This window comes from Acomys minous (genome assembly GCF_964271855.1).
Source record: "Acomys minous genome assembly, chromosome: 1".
NCBI classification, from domain to species: domain Eukaryota; kingdom Metazoa; phylum Chordata; class Mammalia; order Rodentia; family Muridae; genus Acomys; species Acomys minous.
The window spans coordinates 157928387-157945660 of NC_140483.1; the positions used below are offsets into that span (position 1 = coordinate 157928387).

General features: G+C 44.2%; 2 protein-coding genes across 9 annotated transcripts in view; one reads left to right on the forward strand and one right to left on the reverse strand.

Annotated features, from left to right (window-relative positions):
- The window catches only part of ASTN2 (astrotactin 2), a 960073-nt gene that overhangs the window by 228630 nt on the left and 714169 nt on the right, over window positions 1-17274 (reverse strand). The window lies entirely within an intron of this gene.
- TRIM32 (tripartite motif containing 32) lies at window positions 4276-15677 on the forward strand. 2 transcript variants are annotated; one of them, XM_084785591.1, is made up of 2 exons: window positions 4276-4379; window positions 12583-15677. In XM_084785591.1, the coding sequence occupies exon 2, from the start codon at window positions 12660-12662 to the stop codon at window positions 14631-14633; it is 1974 nt and encodes a 657-aa protein (XP_084641717.1). In that variant the 5' UTR covers window positions 4276-4379; window positions 12583-12659; the 3' UTR covers window positions 14634-15677. The 2 variants fall into 2 exon arrangements, with proteins under 2 accessions (XP_084641717.1, XP_084641718.1); XM_084785592.1 differs by having other exon boundaries at window positions 4277-4379; window positions 12586-15677.

The window sequence follows — 17274 nt, forward strand, 5'->3', positions numbered from 1 at the left end:
CTTCAATGCCCCTCAGCGACTTGAGAAGGGATAAAACTTAAATTCCTGAGTGAGCCAGCAGCACACACACATTCTTATATAACCTTTTGGGTCCATTTAGTTTTGCTCATATGTTCATGTGTCCAGGCTGAACACTTGCATTGAACAGCCTATGTGAGCACTCATGCCTGAATGTAGCTAACTCTCCCTCTCTTAGCAGCCACTCATGGTTAGTATCTCCTCATCTAAAGGTGGGACCATGTGGAACCTCCGCTGTTCACGCTGTCATGTCACAGATTATTATCTACTGAAATTTCACAAAAACAATGGGATTTTTTTCATAGTTCTTTATTTTCACATAATTGAAGTTTCCTATAAACAGAGAATTCTCAACAGAGGAATATCAAATGGCTGAAAATCACTTAAATGCTCAGAAGACATCCTACTGGGACTCTAGACGAGAAAAGTATGGGAGACTGAGGAAATAGAAGGATCCAGAGGGTCCTAGAAACCTACAAGAAGAACACTATGATGGGTGGATCTGGGCCCAGGGGTCTGCTCAAACTATGGCACCAGCCAAGGACAATACGTGCAGAGAGCATCAAACCCCTACCCAGATCTAGGCAATGGACAGGACATTCTCCACAGTTAAGTGGAGAGTGGGGACTGACTTTCACACGAACTCTGGTGTCCCATATTTGACGATGTCCCCTTGATGAGGAGGCCCAGTGGCACTCAGAGGAAGGATAGCAGACTACCAAGAAGAGATGTGATACCCTAGGATCATATTCAGGGGGAGGAGTTCCCCCTCAGTCACAGTCATAGGGGAGGGGAATAGGGTGAAACAGGGAGGGAGGGAGGAATGGGAGGATACAAGGGATGGAATAACAATTGAGATGTAATATGAATGAATGAATTAATTTAAAAAATTATAATGCAAAAAAAACAACAGAAAAAAGCAAACAAACAAAACAACAATGACAACAACAAAACAACAAAGAAATGCTCAGCATCCCTGGTAATCAGGGAAATGCAAATCAAAACGATTCTGAGATTCCATCTTACACCTGTCAGAATGGCTAAAATCAAAAGCTCAAGTGATAGCATATGCCTTAAGGATGTGGAGAAAGGAGAACAGTCTTCTATTGCTGGCAGGAGTGCAAGCTTGTACAACCACTTTGGAAAACAATCTGGTGGTTTCTCAGAAAACTGGGAATAGCTTTACCTCAAGACCAAGCTATACTACTCCTGAGCATGTACCTGAAAGATGTCCCACCATTACAAGGACATTTACTCAATTATGTTCATAGCAGCTTTATTCCCAATAGCCAGAATCTGGAAACAACCTAGATGCCCTCAGCCAAAGAATGGATACAGAAATGGTACATTTATGCAATGGAACATTAGCCAGGTTGCCTTCAGTCATGGTTATTATCACAGGCATAGAAAGCAAATCAGGCCAGTAGCTCAGGCTGCCTTTCAACTCCTAGTTCTCCTTATTAATTCTTCCAAGTTCTACGAAGCCAAGCATGCGTCATTATTCCGAGTTAATTCTAATTTTTAAATTACTCTTAATAAGGTGTGAATCATTCCTAACCCTAATCAATTTTCAAAACAATCCTTGACCTTATTTTGAGATTTAAAAAATAGATAAAACAACGTTAAAAGCACTTCTCAAATGAAGCACCAACCTAAGATCATGCATTGACTGCACCTAGGCCACTGACACATATGTAACTGGTGGGCAAGTTGATCTTCATATAGGTCCTCTTGAAAGTGGACTGGGGGCTGTCTCCGACATGGACTCTGTTGTCTGCTTTTGGGTCACAGTCCTCGGGCTGGGCTGCCTTCTGTGGCCTCAGTAGGGGAGGATTCACTTGGCCCTGATGTGACTTGATTTTTTCAATGGTGGATTGTTATGGGGTGGGGAATTTTCTGAGGAGAAGGGGAAGAAGGAAGGGAAGACGGTGGGACAGCGAGACAGGGGAGAGAGGAGGCAGGGACTGGGATCTGGATGTAAAGTGAAAAATAAAACATTAATATAAAAATATAATTAAAAAAGAAAATGGGGACGATAGGAATAGGATAGAGTATTTAATATGCTCGTCTATAAAACTATTGTCATTCTCAAATATTTTTAAATTCATTGATATAGAATTTTGTATATTGATACAGAAATAAGATTATTTTTGATACACGGCTATAGAATTTTATATGTTGACTCAAATTTAAGGTTATTTTGCTACATATATGTATATATGTTTCTACTCTGGTATGAGGTATTGGCCCTATACAACTCATTTGTAAATGTAAGGTTTATTTCCAGTCTTTTTAAAAGCTGCTATTACAAACTGTTTAGGATAACTACCTTATATGAGTTAATGGTTAATCAATCAGATTCATGGTCATGTCTGATACCAGTCCTAGTTTATCACAGAAACATACTTCCCAGGTTGAACAGATAACAAATATCTAGAAACAGGAAACATTTGCCCTTTGGATTTACTACAGACAGAGGGATGATCCTACACTATGTAAATATAAATGTAAATAGATAGATAGATGGTCCTCAAAAACTTCAGAGACCTACACTTCCCATTTAAGTAATAATGTTATTCTTTGTCAAATCCCTGATGGGGTTGAATGGCATTTAAAGATGTTTTGATTAATTTAAGGCCTTTTTTGACTTGATATATTATGTCAGCTCCTGGCAATAGCCCCAGTCTCCCTCAATGAAGATGATTAACACCATCAAATCTCCTTTTGGAGATTACTTCATTAATGGCAAGCTGGTCAATGGGCAAAACTCCCCTGGCTCTTTCTGCAGACAAAATGATGTCCAAAATGGACAAGACTTGGACACAGGCTTAGGTATCTGCCAAGCTCTGTGATGACGGAGTAAGGAAGCCCTTCATACTTCCTGCTTCACAGTTATGTCTGCCAGATACACCAGGCCAGAAGTTTGACTATGATGCCCCAACATTATATAGAGAGAATGGGAGACAGACCAGGTGCAACCTGTCTCTGTCATCTCTTAGTTTTAGAAGCTGCTTGTCTGCACTTCCTATTTAGGTAATAATTTTCTTCTTTGTCAAATCTCTGATGGGGTTGAACATTAGGTAGTTATAGTTTCATAGTTAAACTTAAGTTGTCTAGGATTTAAGAAAAAGTTTTAAGGTCTAGAAAGTTGATAAATGCAAGATATGATAGAGAATGAATTAGGTACAAAACTTTAGACTCATCTAGATAGGATTGATAGTATTTTCTTCAAGGTTGTCAAATACAGATGAGCTTAACATTTTTAAATATATTTTATTAATTTATTCATATTACATCTCAATTGTTATCCCGATGCCTAGAGGATGATAATAGAGCTAAACATTTTGAATGTAACTTTTAATTATGGTTTTCTTGATTGTTTCATAATTGTTCTTACTGTATGTAGTTATTATAAATAAATAAATAAAGTCCATATACATCTGGGGGGGAAGAAAATTTAAAATAAATTTGAAAAAAGAGGGGAGCTTCTCAAAACTGAAATCCAGGTTCTGACAAATAGAAACGGGTTACTTTGATATTTAATCCCTGTCCCCAGTTTCTGCATCTCAAAGTTTGTTTGCTGTAAGGGCTGGGCTAAGCCTGTAAACTGCTTTAGCTGTAGTTGGTCAGAAAGTGCTCAGATGTTGTTGGTTTTGTTTGCTGTCTTATCATTCATTGTGCAGAGGGCACACAACTTGGTGGCATTTCAAATATGAAAACATAATATTTCAGATTTCTGCATATTCCTAACTAGAACTTCCTGTTCACCATCAGGAGCAGGTATCATCTGCCCCTAAATTCAGGTCCTGGCCAGTCCGTGGGCCACAAAACCTTCTTACAGGGCAAAGCTCAGTGCAGGGTTTTCCCTGTTTCCCCCTTAGCTGTCCCTCTCGGTGCTATTTGGCAAAAGAACCTTCTTCCTAAGCACAGTGTGTTCAGTGACTCCTCTGTGGGATGTGTCACAGGCAGAAATGCCTAGCCTGGGGACTAGCTGATCTTTGAAGGGAGTGTGCTTGTCTTCCTAAGCTGAGGTTCAAAGAGGCTTTTCCGCAAGGGACTTTCTGGAGATTCAACTGGGGGATTGGCGTTGACTACCTGCGTTTAGAGTCTGAGTCAGGATAGAGAGCTAAATCACACACTGTGGTGGCCTAGGTTTCCAGAGCCACCCCTATCCGTTCTGCTTGGCCGCGAGCGCTGGTCCTACAAGTTCCAGCATGCTTCGGGGAGGCGGGGCACGGTGACAGACAGGCATGTCTACGAATTGGCGACCGCCATGGAGAGTAAGCGCTGGCGCATGTGCAGAAGGCAGCGGGCGGGTGGGCTGGCAGCGGTGGACTCGCGTCGGAGCCACGGGCGGTCAGGTAGGGGGCGGGAAGGAGGGTCTGCGACCAGGGACTGTGGTGGGTCTCGGGGCTCCAAGATTGACTGGCAGGATTTGGGGACTGGATCGGAGTGGTAGGACCGGGTTGGGGGAGGGGCGGGCTCGGTAGCGATCCGGCGGGGCTGAGATGCAGCTGGGGGAGGGGAGCAAAGGGGCTGAGGAGATTTGCAGTTGCAGCATCTCAGGAGGTATGAGGTAATGTGGGGGCCGTGCGGAGAGACAGGGCAATCTGAAGTCCCTGGTGAGATCTGGGTACAAAACATCAGAAATAGAAATTTGGAGGCCTGGATGAGATAGGTTGGGGGTTGGCTGGCAGAATCTCGGGGGCTTTGAGGAGATCGGTGTAATGGAAGCAAGATCTGAGATCAAAACAGTCCGGGTCTTGGAGGATCCTAATTGCCGAAGAGAAAGGGAATTCTGTAGTGGAATCTGGGAGAGATTGAGGGGCGAATTCCCTGGGGAGTCCGTACCCAGCTAGCAAATCGCAGCAAAGGTTTGAAGGCAACACGTGAGGCAGGATGGGGGTGGGGGGTTTAGAGGTGGCACAGTGCAAGATGGGGAATGCAGATCAGGGCTGAGATTGAAGAAAGGCAGAAATCCGAGGTACAGGATTGGAGTTTGGAGCTGGCATACAGGGGTGACAGGTGTGGAAATTTGAAAATGAGTTAAAAGACATATTAGAGGGATGGGGGGTACGTAAGAGCAATTGGTGAGTTGCAAGGTTGCAACATACAGTTTAGAAGGTTGAATTCTAGATTTGGGATTCAGGGTTGAGAATGACGTTTGTAGAGGATTGAATGGTGGGGTGTGAATATTGTAGCTAGACTGTAGAATTCAAGACCAGATGAAATTGTGAGTCGGTGCCTAGACTATTAAAGGAGGTTTTTCTGTTTGTTTGTTTGTTTGTTTGTTTGTTTGTTTTTTGGTCTCTGCATAATTAAGCCCAGAGGGTGTTCTGGAGACCCAGGGCCTGAAAATAACTCATGAATAAAGTATGTATGAATGAATGGAATGTAGGAGAGTTTGGGAATAAACTCATCAGTCTTCAGAGGTCCTGAAGGTGAGTTTGACATTCCCTGAAGGGCAGAGTCTTCCTCACTTACTAACTAAAGGCCCTTTTATCCTGAGGCACACATGATATTCTCCATAAATCCACACTGACCCACTCAACCTCCCCACCACAGCCAACATTATAGGCCTTGGGGAAGAAAAGAGGGAGGAGGGGGGAATGAAGCAGTAAGCTACCCATCCCTTCCCCTGGACCGCCAAGCTGTGAGAAATGTATAAGCCACAGTTATCTTTTTACATTACCTGTCTTTAACTTATAGAAGGTCTGTTATAGGACAAAGAGGCAGTCTGTGAATGAAGTGTTAGGATTGGGAGAAAAACAGAGCAAGGTCGGGGGAGCAAGGGAGACCCTCACTTATCCTGAGTGAGTATTTAGCCCGTGCCATAATCTAAAGTCATGGTTCTCAGCCAGGGGTGATTTTCTTCTACCAAGAAACATTTGACACTGTCTGGATGGAGACATTGTCAGTTGTCACAGTTGAGGGGGTGTGGGGCTATTGGCTTCTAGTGAGCAACCCCCACAATAAAATATTATCTAGCCCCAATGTCATTCATGCCAAAACCGAGGGACCTGGCTTCAGAGTCAGGTATCCTGGGTTCAAATCCTGACCTTTTCTCTTCCTGCTTTGTAATCTTTAAAGAGTCACTTGACCTCTCTCGTTACACTAGCTTTTCAGGGCTCTACACCATGGGATGGTTGTGAGGACTGAGTGAAATAAATCAGGGTGCTTACTGTCTGGTACCCAGTAAGTGCTCAGAATTTACTGTCAAAAAAGTCTGTACTTTTCCCCCCCTCATAACAGCCCTTCTAAATGCGCTATCCCATGCCCAGTGTTACATGCGAAACTAAGTCTTAGGAAGTCATTTGTCGAAGGCCACATGGCTGTTCCCTCTTTCCATGCTTCTTTGCTGCAGTCTGCTTGCTCTTCCCTCTTCAGCTTTACCTGATGAAAGGGAGGATTGCCTGGTTATCCTAAAGCAGGGTGACTCTTCTTGATCGAGAGAAACCCTGGACTTTGTTCTTGGTTTGCTCTTAGACCAGAACCAGTGGGGAGATAATGGGAGGAGCTTGAGGTTAGACAAGCTGAGATTAGGAGGACACTGGCATGAAAGATCGCCTCATCAGGGCCTCGGGTTGAAGGGCAGTTCTCTATTGAAGGAGAGTACTACTCTGAATGGCCTCTTTTCTGTATCTCTCTCTGGAACAGAGGAGTAGCTTTGCCTTTATCAACTCCAAACCACTCCAAACAACATAACAGAAGGCAGTTTTAGGAACAAATTTGGACTGGAGCTGAGGGCAGAAGACTTAACTAGGATATCAACACACATCACTTAGGAAAATCCCTGATGGGGATTGAGTTAGCCTTGGAATCAGCTGTTTTACTGCTTGTGTGTTGGTGCTCAAGCACTTGTTAGCCTCTGTCTAAAAACCTGGTCAGCTACATTGAGTGCTGATTAATGTACATCCTCCCAATCAAGCGCACTAGTTACCTTGCTCACAGTCTAAATGCTATTCCTTACTCTGTAAGTCAGAAAAGTAATAGGTAAGTTAAGTGACATATCTTAGGCTACAGAAGAAATGGTTAACTGGGCTTGTAAATCCGAAGTCACAAGTTTGCAAGGCTCCTAAAGTGCATTCTCCTGTGTAAATGCAGATATGTTATCGTTGGGAAACGCCTTCCATTGTGCCTTTCTGATAGAACAGTATGCATTAAAAGTCATTCCTGGATGAATTTACCAACCTCTTAGCCAGCTCTCGCCTGGAGGTAACAGTAGTCTCATCTTCTATGAAAGTATAACATGTTTCGAGTGAGTAGCTTTGTGTCCCAGTCCACATGTGGGCGTCTGAGGCACTACTCTACCACATACCACTGGGAGAACCCGGACAGGTTACTTTTCCTGAGTGTTATTTGGGATGTGGAATAACACTTCCTTCACAGTTAAGAGAATACACGTGACGTGTGCCCAAATTGCCTGACTTTCCCTACTCTTCGTTTGCTAAAAGGTGACAGTAGAAGACATGACTTTAGCATGTCTCTGCAGGCATTAAAAGTACCCTCAATGTGAAGTTCACAGGCTTGGCTCCCCTGCCAGAGCTAGGTGAATAGCAAGTGGCAAGCTCATATGCTGGGGATGAGTTTTGTTAGTGAGTGGCCTCTGTGGCGCTGAGACAGTTTCCCACTTGGTTAGAATTGGGTTAAAGTGCATAAGGAGTAAATGCAGCTTGAATGCTGGCATGGAAGGAAGTGATAGGTCTCCAAAACAAAAACAAACCACTGAGTATAGTAATTGTAGAATGGTCCTTTATGGCTAGTTTTTAGATAATGTTTTTCACATCTGTTTCTGAAAATGATGTCTCCAGTCCCACCCACAGGGCTAGACTAGTAATAATTGCTTAGTAAGTATCTGCTTGGTTATTTGCTTTTGGTTCTCCAGTTTTATTCATGGCATAAATCCCCAATGAACAAAGAGAGGTGTGGGAAGTGAAGATATCTAAAGGATAGTATTAGGGAGAGAGACTCAAACAAAGACTGAGGAGTTCATACCTTGCCTCTGCTCTTAAGCTGTCCTTCTGAGATCAAGTAACAGTCTCTAAGAAGACCCTGAGTTTAGGTTATCGTATGTTTGATGCCTTAGGTTTAGTCTGCCTTATAACCAGTGCCTGTTCACATGTACCGCAGGCTGGGTAGTGGCTGTCACAGGCAGTAGCGATTGCTGTTCCTGTGCCTGCTAATCATAATAAAAGCTATTCTACACAGTCAATTCCGTCCCTGGCTTGGTCCTGTCCTAAGTATCATTTAATCTTTACCCTGTGAGAAGGCATCACCGTAAAAGGCCCTTTCATAGATAGGCTGAGAGGTTGGGTAACTGGTCCAAATCATCTCTGTAAGCTGGAATACAAAGCTTGAATGCCCAAGTCCTGCATGTACTTTCTTAATCTGTGTGGCACTGGTCACTCCCAGCCTGAGTGCCTTTGCCCTCGTTCTGCCCTATGGTGTGTGAGCGGTGCATTTCCCTCTCTTGGTCTCAGTTTCCTCATTTGTATTACTCTGAAATCACTGCTCCCTCTAGCTTCCCTTGTTTACTCTTTGCTAGCAGGGGCTCCAGGAGTTTATGTTTTGATCAGAATTGGTAGCTTCATTTCCTCATTTATTCCTAGTCTGGGTAACTACATTCTCAATCAGATCTCTCCAAAGTTGACTAGTTAGTCCTATAATTAATCTTTTTATGCCTTTGCAGTCTATGAAACGGTCAATTCTTCATTCCCTTCAGAATTTAGATTGTGAACTGAATTATTTGCAAGTACTGGTTATGATTCTTAATGCCTCTGATTGCTAACGAAGTATGGTAAATAATTATTGCCACCAACTATTAAAAAGTTATTGCTTGTCTACCACTTGTCAGCATAAGTATTTATATGCATTATTCCTAGTCCTCCTGGATAAATATGTGTGTGTATACATATATATTATATTCATTCTAAGAAAATAGGCAGAAGGGTTAAAGAATTTGTCAGGCCTAGAATGACTGAATAACTTGCCACTCATGGAGAAGTTAAGTAATTTGCCAGGCCTAGAGGAATTAGGTAACTTGCCATTTGCCCCATATTCTATAAGTGAAGGCACAAAAATTCTGTCTTGTTCTGACTTCAGGGTTTATATTACCTGGTTACTCTTTGCCCTTTCTACTGCTTAGCTACCTGTTTCACAGACTGGTAAAACTCGGTGGTCTCAAGAGGGGATAAGACTGTCTCAGATCTGTGAGAAAATATACAGCTTTAAGAGATACAGTGTCTCGAGTCAAAAGTTGTGCGGATGTCAGGATGGGCTGTCAGTCACGTCAAGGGGGTGAGCAAATAAGGTAAATTGGGGTTACATGAATGGAAATAGCAGGACATGGGGATACAGAGTGAAAAATGAATGGGAAATGTGTTCAAAAGATGGTGGAGGCAGCAAAGATTGTAAATAGCACGTTGACTTTTCATTCTAATTGGTTACTGATTTTTCTAGCTGCAAGAGGTGGAGAGCACACCTGAAGGCTTGGCAGAAGAGGCAGCTCCTTCACTGGATTAGTCTTTTCAGGAAAGTTGAAGTTCAATTGAGCTTCTGTGTGATTCATTCTTGGTATTAATAGTAGTGGCAAGGCTATGCCCTTCTGGAGGAGAGGCTGGGTCTACCTGGTTTTTGGTTCTGTTGCAGGCTAAGTGAAAGCTGTGTTCTGTGATGGTGGGAATAGGAGTAGTAGTTTTTGGAGTCTACGCTTCTCCATATGCAGAATCTTCAGGGCGTGGAATTTTGACATCTTTTTGGCTAATGTGGAGAAGCTGTAGACTGGAGTAGTTTGTGGTCGGATGAGGGCAAAATCAATTCATTTCACAAAGCTGATCGTTTACATGGCCAGGAAGCTTGTGAATTGAAAGATATAGTATAATATTTCAGAAATTTGGGGAAAGAGTTTGCTGGTATTTTTACAAATTGGCAGGCATGTGTAACAAGCTGGTCTGCAGTGCCAGCTCCAGGAAGAACAGATGTCCCTGTACAATGTAAGGTAACATGCTCGGGATCCAAACACCAAATGTTGCCCTCCGACTGTTGTCAGAGATGACAGGACATCAGCTGTGCGAAAAGCTCTTGGTTAAGATTGAGAGGCTTGCGTGGATTCCGAGTCTGGGATTCTGTTGATGCTTCTGCGGGGCTGCCCCAGGCCCATGGCACTCGAGGATTCAACATTCACAGTTTGTCATAACCACAGGAGACCATTTAAGGTCTGTGCTACCTAGTAATTTGTTGTTTTGTTAAAGCGTGGATTTGAGTTGTAATGGGTTGCAAAGCAAGAGTGTCGGACTGGGTCACCCAGCTGATAAATCGATTTGACCCACTGTGTTGGCTGAATCTCAGCCAGATGATTGCTCCTTTTTCTGGGAGAAGAGGATATTTTAAAGGTAGTGTATCCTAGAGCACAGTTGAGAGCACTTGTTAATAAATATCAAATGATACCTTTGATTTTTTTTTTAAACCTTGAAAATGTTGCGTTAAGAATGAGTAAAGTTACCATGTTTGAACTCTGAGACCTTGAGCTAGTTTTTCTAAACCTCAGTGTTCACACCAGTAAAGTGGGACCAAAAAAACAAAAAAAACCAAAAAACAAAAAACCTTACCCATTTCCACAATGAGGATTAGGTGAGAATAAGCATGCACGGTTCTGTGTAGCACATAGTTGGCACTAGATAACGGGGCAGTTTTCTAGATGTAGAATAGAGAGACTCTCGAGAGGTAAACTTGACGTTAGATTAGTGCTTCACTTGCTGAGGAATATTTACTTTAATGTGCAGATTTCCATTAACTGCTCCTCCCCATATGGCTGGAGAAAGCTGATGACGATGTGGACGGCCCTTTCCTCCTCTAGCTGCTTGTCCTTCAGACCAAGCTAACCTCCATAATACACATACGCTTTGCACCTAGGAACGACTTAGTTATCCATGTGCCTTATTTTGCTGGATGTATTCATGCTAATTTTAGGTTAACAGTGGCATAAGAAATGAGTATGCGGAAGAGCAGGGGTGTTCGTAATATGTCTTAGGTGACATGGGTGGCAGTCCAAGCCAGCCAGAAGTGCTTCTGATGAGGAATCACTGCTTTTTAACTCACCTGGGCTAGAGCGTTTGGCCGTCTTAACTCTTTACCGCTCTCCCACCATATGCCCCTTGGCTTCCAGTTCTTACTGATCACACCTCTGCAGTATTGCTTAACTGTGTCTCTTTTGCATTTCCACCTGTCTCCTAGTTCAGCCACCTCTTGTAGGCCTTTGGTTATAGCTTCTGAACTGGTTGCTCTGACTCCCCCCTCCCCCCCCCACACACACATACACACTCCCAGACACAGAATCCTTTCCTTCCTTAAGCATATCAGTTCCTTTCTGCAAAGCACTTATTCCAGCATACCCTTTCACAACGAATCTCCTGTTTTACTCTCACATGAAAGTCACTTTATATCCTGAATATCTCCAGTCATCCTCAAATGCCTCTCCGTGCATTTTCACAGCCCCCCCTATATTCTCCCACAGTCTTACCTTAAGGCTAAGAGACAACCAAAGTTCACCTAGGACCCTCTCAGTGCAGAGGTAAATATCAGTGTCCCTCACAGTGATGTGTTGTTTCATTTGATCCTTATGTGAACCCAGTAAAGGACGTGCTGGTTTCCATTTTACAGTTGAAGACTATTAAATATGGAGCGATCGAGTGTTCTCTGTCCTCATCCCAATATACAAAACTTAGCGTTTCCCATCTGCTTTCTCAGCCTGGTTAAGGCTCTGACCTCTGCCTGGTGCTTTGTTCTCCCATCTCAATTTTGTGTTCCTCTAGGCCCAGTTTTCCTTGAAGTGAAAATGAGTTTACTTCAGTATCTCTCAGACTGAGTCTACCTGCATCGCTTACTTACATAACATGTCTTTTTAAAGTAGGGCAGGCTGTATATGCTGAAACTCAGTGTCTTTCTTGTGCCCTCTGTAACGCCTAGACTACTTTGGGTGGCTAGGTACAGAGATAGACAAATGAAACACTTATCCATTTCTAATGTTTGGTAGATTACTTAAAGGCAGTCATCAGAATTTTCTATTTCTCAGAATGAAACATCAGAGTCTGTAAACTATATGCTTGGACAACAAACTCACACAGTATTCTTTGCTTAAAATACCTGCGTGCATCATTGCCTCGTTGCTCTCAAGACTTATCTTACACATAGCACCACTTATAAGCAACCTTCCTGAGTGTCCGGCTCCATCTCTCTACCCCGTGTATTTCATAATGTGGACCTTCGTGTGACTTTCTCTGCTGGGCAGGGTTATTCTGTGCTTTTCTGCTTATGTATTATATATTTTAACCTTTCCAGTAACCATATAAGACAGATACTATCATTTCTGTTTAAAAGATGAGAGGAAATTTTGAGTGTATGTGTGTGTGTGTCACTATTACCTGAGACATAATGACTGCAATAAAATGTTTGTTAAGTAAGTAAATGATTAAATGGATGACTATAGCTATTTTCTAAGTGTATTTAGACTGGATTAATTTATATAGGCTGTGGAAACGATGAATCATGGTTTGTTTTTCTCTTTAGCAGGAAATCGACACTGGGGCATGACTATTAAGCTGCAGCTCTAGACTTTGATAGCAAGAACCCTTGCAGGAAGCACAATGGCCGCCGCCGCCGCAGCAGCAGCTTCTCACCTGAACCTGGATGCCCTCCGGGAAGTGCTGGAATGCCCCATCTGCATGGAATCCTTCACCGAAGAGCAGCTGCGGCCCAAGCTGCTGCACTGTGGCCATACCATCTGCCGCCAGTGTCTGGAGAAGCTCCTGGCCAGTAGCATCAATGGCGTCCGCTGTCCATTTTGCAGCAAGATTACTCGCATCACCAGCCTGACCCAGCTGACGGACAACCTGACCGTGCTGAAGATCATCGACACCGCTGGCCTCAGTGAAGCCGTAGGGCTGCTCATGTGCCGAGCCTGCGGCCGCCGGCTGCCTCGGCAGTTCTGCCGAAGCTGCGGTTTGGTGTTGTGCGAACCGTGCCGGGAGGCAGATCACCAACCTCCCGGCCACTGCACCCTCCCTGTCAAGGAGGCAGCTGAAGAACGGAGGAGGGAGTTCGGAGAGAAGCTGACTCGCCTAAGGGAGCTTATGGGAGAGCTGCAGAGGCGGAAGGTAGCCTTGGAGGGTGTCTCCAGGGACCTTCAGGCAAGGTATAAGGCTGTTCTTCAAGAGTATGGCCAGGAGGAGCGCAGGATCCAGGAAGAGCTAGCCCGCTCTCGGAAGTTCTTCACAGGCTCCTTGGCCGAGGTTGAGAAGTGCAACAGTCAGGTGGTAGAGGAGCAGAGCTACCTCCTCAACATCGCAGAGGTGCAGGCCGTGTCTCGCTGCGATTACTTTCTAGCCAAGATCAAGCAGGCTGATGTTGCCCTCCTGGAGGAGACAGCCGATGAGGAGGAGCCAGAGCTCACTGCCAGCCTACCCCGGGAGCTTACCCTGCAAGATGTGGAGCTCCTTAAAGTAGGCCATGTTGGTCCTCTCCAAATCGGCCAGGCTGTTAAGAAGCCCCGGACAGTTAACATGGAAGATTCCTGGGCAATGGAAGAGGCTGCCGCCTCAGCCGCTTCGGCCTCTGTTACCTTCAGAGAGATGGACATGAGCCCTGATGACGTGGTGGCCAGCCCTAGGGCTTCACCTGCGAAACAGCGGAGTTCTGAGGCAGCCTCCAGTATCCAGCAGTGTCTCTTTCTCAAGAAGATGGGAGCAAAAGGCAGCACTCCAGGCATGTTCAATCTTCCAGTCAGTCTCTATGTGACCAGTCAGAGTGAGGTCCTGGTTGCTGACCGGGGCAACTATCGTATACAAGTGTTCAACCGCAAAGGCTTCCTGAAGGAGATCCGCCGCAGCCCCAGTGGCATTGACAGCTTTGTGCTAAGCTTCCTCGGAGCTGATTTGCCCAATCTCACTCCTCTTTCGGTGGCCATGAACTGCCATGGGCTGATTGGTGTGACTGACAGCTATGACAACTCCCTTAAAGTCTATACCTTGGATGGCCACTGTGTGGCCTGTCACAGGAGCCAGCTGAGCAAACCATGGGGCATCACAGCCCTACCATCTGGCCAGTTTGTGGTTACTGACGTGGAAGGCGGCAAGCTTTGGTGTTTCACTGTGGACCGAGGAGCAGGAGTAGTGAAATACAGCTGCCTCTGCAGTGCTGTGAGGCCTAAATTTGTCACCTGTGATGCTGAAGGCACGGTCTACTTCACCCAAGGCTTGGGTCTCAATGTGGAAAACCGACAGAATGAACACCACCTGGAAGGTGGCTTCTCCATCGGCTCTGTGGGCCCCGACGGGCAGCTGGGCCGCCAGATCAGCCACTTCTTCTCTGAGAATGAGGATTTCCGCTGCATCGCTGGCATGTGTGTGGATGCCCGGGGAGACCTCATTGTGGCTGATAGTAGCCGCAAGGAAATTCTCCACTTTCCCAAGGGTGGTGGCTATAGCGTCCTTATTCGAGAGGGCCTCACCTGTCCAGTGGGCATAGCCCTCACACCCAAGGGGCAGCTGCTGGTCTTGGACTGTTGGGATCACTGTGTCAAGATCTACAGCTACCATCTGAGAAGATATTCCACCCCTTAAAAGATGAGAGATACCAGTTTCTCCTTTCCCTTAACCGAGTTTCCTCCCCTTTCCTCCCTTGGTTGTTGATGGTACAGTAGAGTAGATGTGGCCTGTGTCCTGACTTTAGTAGGGTTGCTCTAGAATTGTAGAAGTTCTAGTTTTCAGTGCTTTTTTATTTGTTATTCCCCTCTTCCCAGTTCCCCTTCCCTTCTTTCCCAAATTTAGAGCTTTAATAGGTACTTTATCTCAAGTAGTATAGATAATGCCCGTAGCAGAAGTCGCTTCGAAGTTAGGCACTTCCAAGGCTTCAGTAGAGAGAGCCACTTTAGGTCTTTGCCCTTGTGTTTGAAATTTGTATTGGTATTGAATAGTCATTGACCTTTCTCCTTTGGACTCTGAGGTCCCTGATCTACTTACTGTTTCCTTCCTGTTATAATGTGCTTCCTCCGTGGTACTTTAACTCTGGCTGCATTCTGTGTGCATGCTCCAGTGGGATGTGCTCCTGTTATATTGTATGTCTGTAGCATGGTGTCTCTTTTGATCACCTTTACCAGTGTGAGAGGCTATCATTAAGTGCCACCAAAGGTGACACCCAGTCCCTTTGGGAAGCAGGACCTCTTGGCTGGATGGTTTCTGCCACCATGGAATGTCTTCTCATTGCAGATGTGCCAGAGGATGATTTGACCTTAGTTGATAGTGTTGAAAATTTCACTCTAGAAATTGCTTGCCTATTAAAGGAGTTCGTAGTTTAGAATTATGCCATAGCCAAGGCTGATGGGAACATATAAGCAGATGCTAACATATTTAGCAAACTTGAGATATTTTCTAGGCCTCAAAACATTTCATACTCTTTCCACTGACCTGTGCTGAGAGTTTATTGGAAGAATTGTATAATGTGAGCGAGCATTCACCAACAATGTGGGAAGGTGGACACATCCATTTTCATTACTAAAAAATAAACCTATCGGGTAGCTAACTCTGTATTTTCTTCAAGTGAGTGCATACTATTTGACTTTGAGATTTATTTCTGTTCTATCAAGCATTAAACGAATTGATAACTTTCTTCGTCACTGCTGTTCACGTTTTCACTAAATACAGGATTTCTGAAGGGAGAGGTGAATAGCTTCTACTTTGCCATTTTGCCTATCTGTACTGTGGGTATTTTGTTTTGTTTTTGTTTATTGATAGCATAGAGTTTCTACTTAGTTCAAAATGCCATTATGTAAAGATAAACAGATCCTCACTCCCACGTGCATTTGAGCAGAATAAGCCTAGCATCACCAGCATCATGTTCAAAAGTGAACCTCCACCATGGGCTTACCGTACAAACTGTATAAAGGAAGGTAGTTAGGCATGTGTGTTTCAGACTAGAAGTGAGAGTGTGTCACGAGATTCTGCAGGCCTCCACGTCTGCCAAGCAACATATCTTGATCTTAGGTAAAGGAGTGATTGCAAGCCAGAGGGCTAAACTTTTGCTTCCCGCGAAACAAGATTGCTAAACTAAGTAACCCCAAATTGTTTACTGCTGGCAGTGTCGTTACAGCTGTCAAAGGATGGATGAAGACACAGTGTGATGGTGAGCTGGGTTTCTTGCTTTCAGTTAGAGAAAGCTCCATTTTTTGATTATGAAATTGCGTCTGATATTCCAGGTTTATAGAAGTGAGAAGAAATTGATCCAATTAAAAGTGTATTCACATGGCTCAGGAAGGTAAAGCCATTTGACCTGTGGTGGCTCCCAGTAACAGATCTGCCTTTGATCTGTCTTTGCTGTGGGTGGGGAATTTGTGTTGGCGGTAACAGTGATTGAAACCTTGGTAAATACCAGCCATCAAGCCATTTCTGTAGGTGGTGAAGAGGGCCTGTTGCTGCGGGCTATTGTGGTCCAATCTACCTTCAACTGTCTTTTTTTTTTTTTTTTTTTTGCCTCCCTTCATGCTTTTCAGTTTTATATTTGGCAACTGGAGGCTTTCTCAGCTGTTTCCTCCCCGCAGCTGCATGTGTACTAATAACGATCTTCCTGTTCCTTTCTACAGGCTAGTTAGTATTCCGTGTTTTGTATAAATTCCCATTTCACTGTTATTTGTCCATGTGTCCAAGCTTTGCTTAGGCCAGCATATAGCAAGCACTGTGCCTCATTGACAGTATGCTCTCACCTCATTATTACATTTTCTACTTGGTTTTTGAAGCTTCCTAGTACAGCTCCCCTACATTGGATAAAAAGAGGTTCCTAGCTAAGCCCTTTCACAGATGTATGTATAAGAAAAGCAAGTCACAACTGATTGCTTGGTCTGAACCTTGGTCCCATGTCATTGGCTCATGCAGGAAGAGAGATTAACTTTGTTTTTGTTAAGCATCTACTATAGGTTAGGTACTCTGCCACATGTTTAAAAGAAAAGTGAGACTATTCATGTGCTAACTTTTTTTTTGTAATTATTTCAGCATCTTTGCTTGTCTGGAGTGTTCGAACTCCCCTGTGCTGTTACTCTGTACTTCTCTGCAGGCCATATACAGGCTGAATGACAGCGAGAGTACAGATCACTCTCCGGAATATCGAAGACCGCTCCACTGTTAGTCACGGTGAATTTGGCTTGAGCTTTACAGAGTTTTCTGTGGTAAGGCAAGTGATTCTGAAGTGGTCATGGGGTTTGTCTAGTCCGAA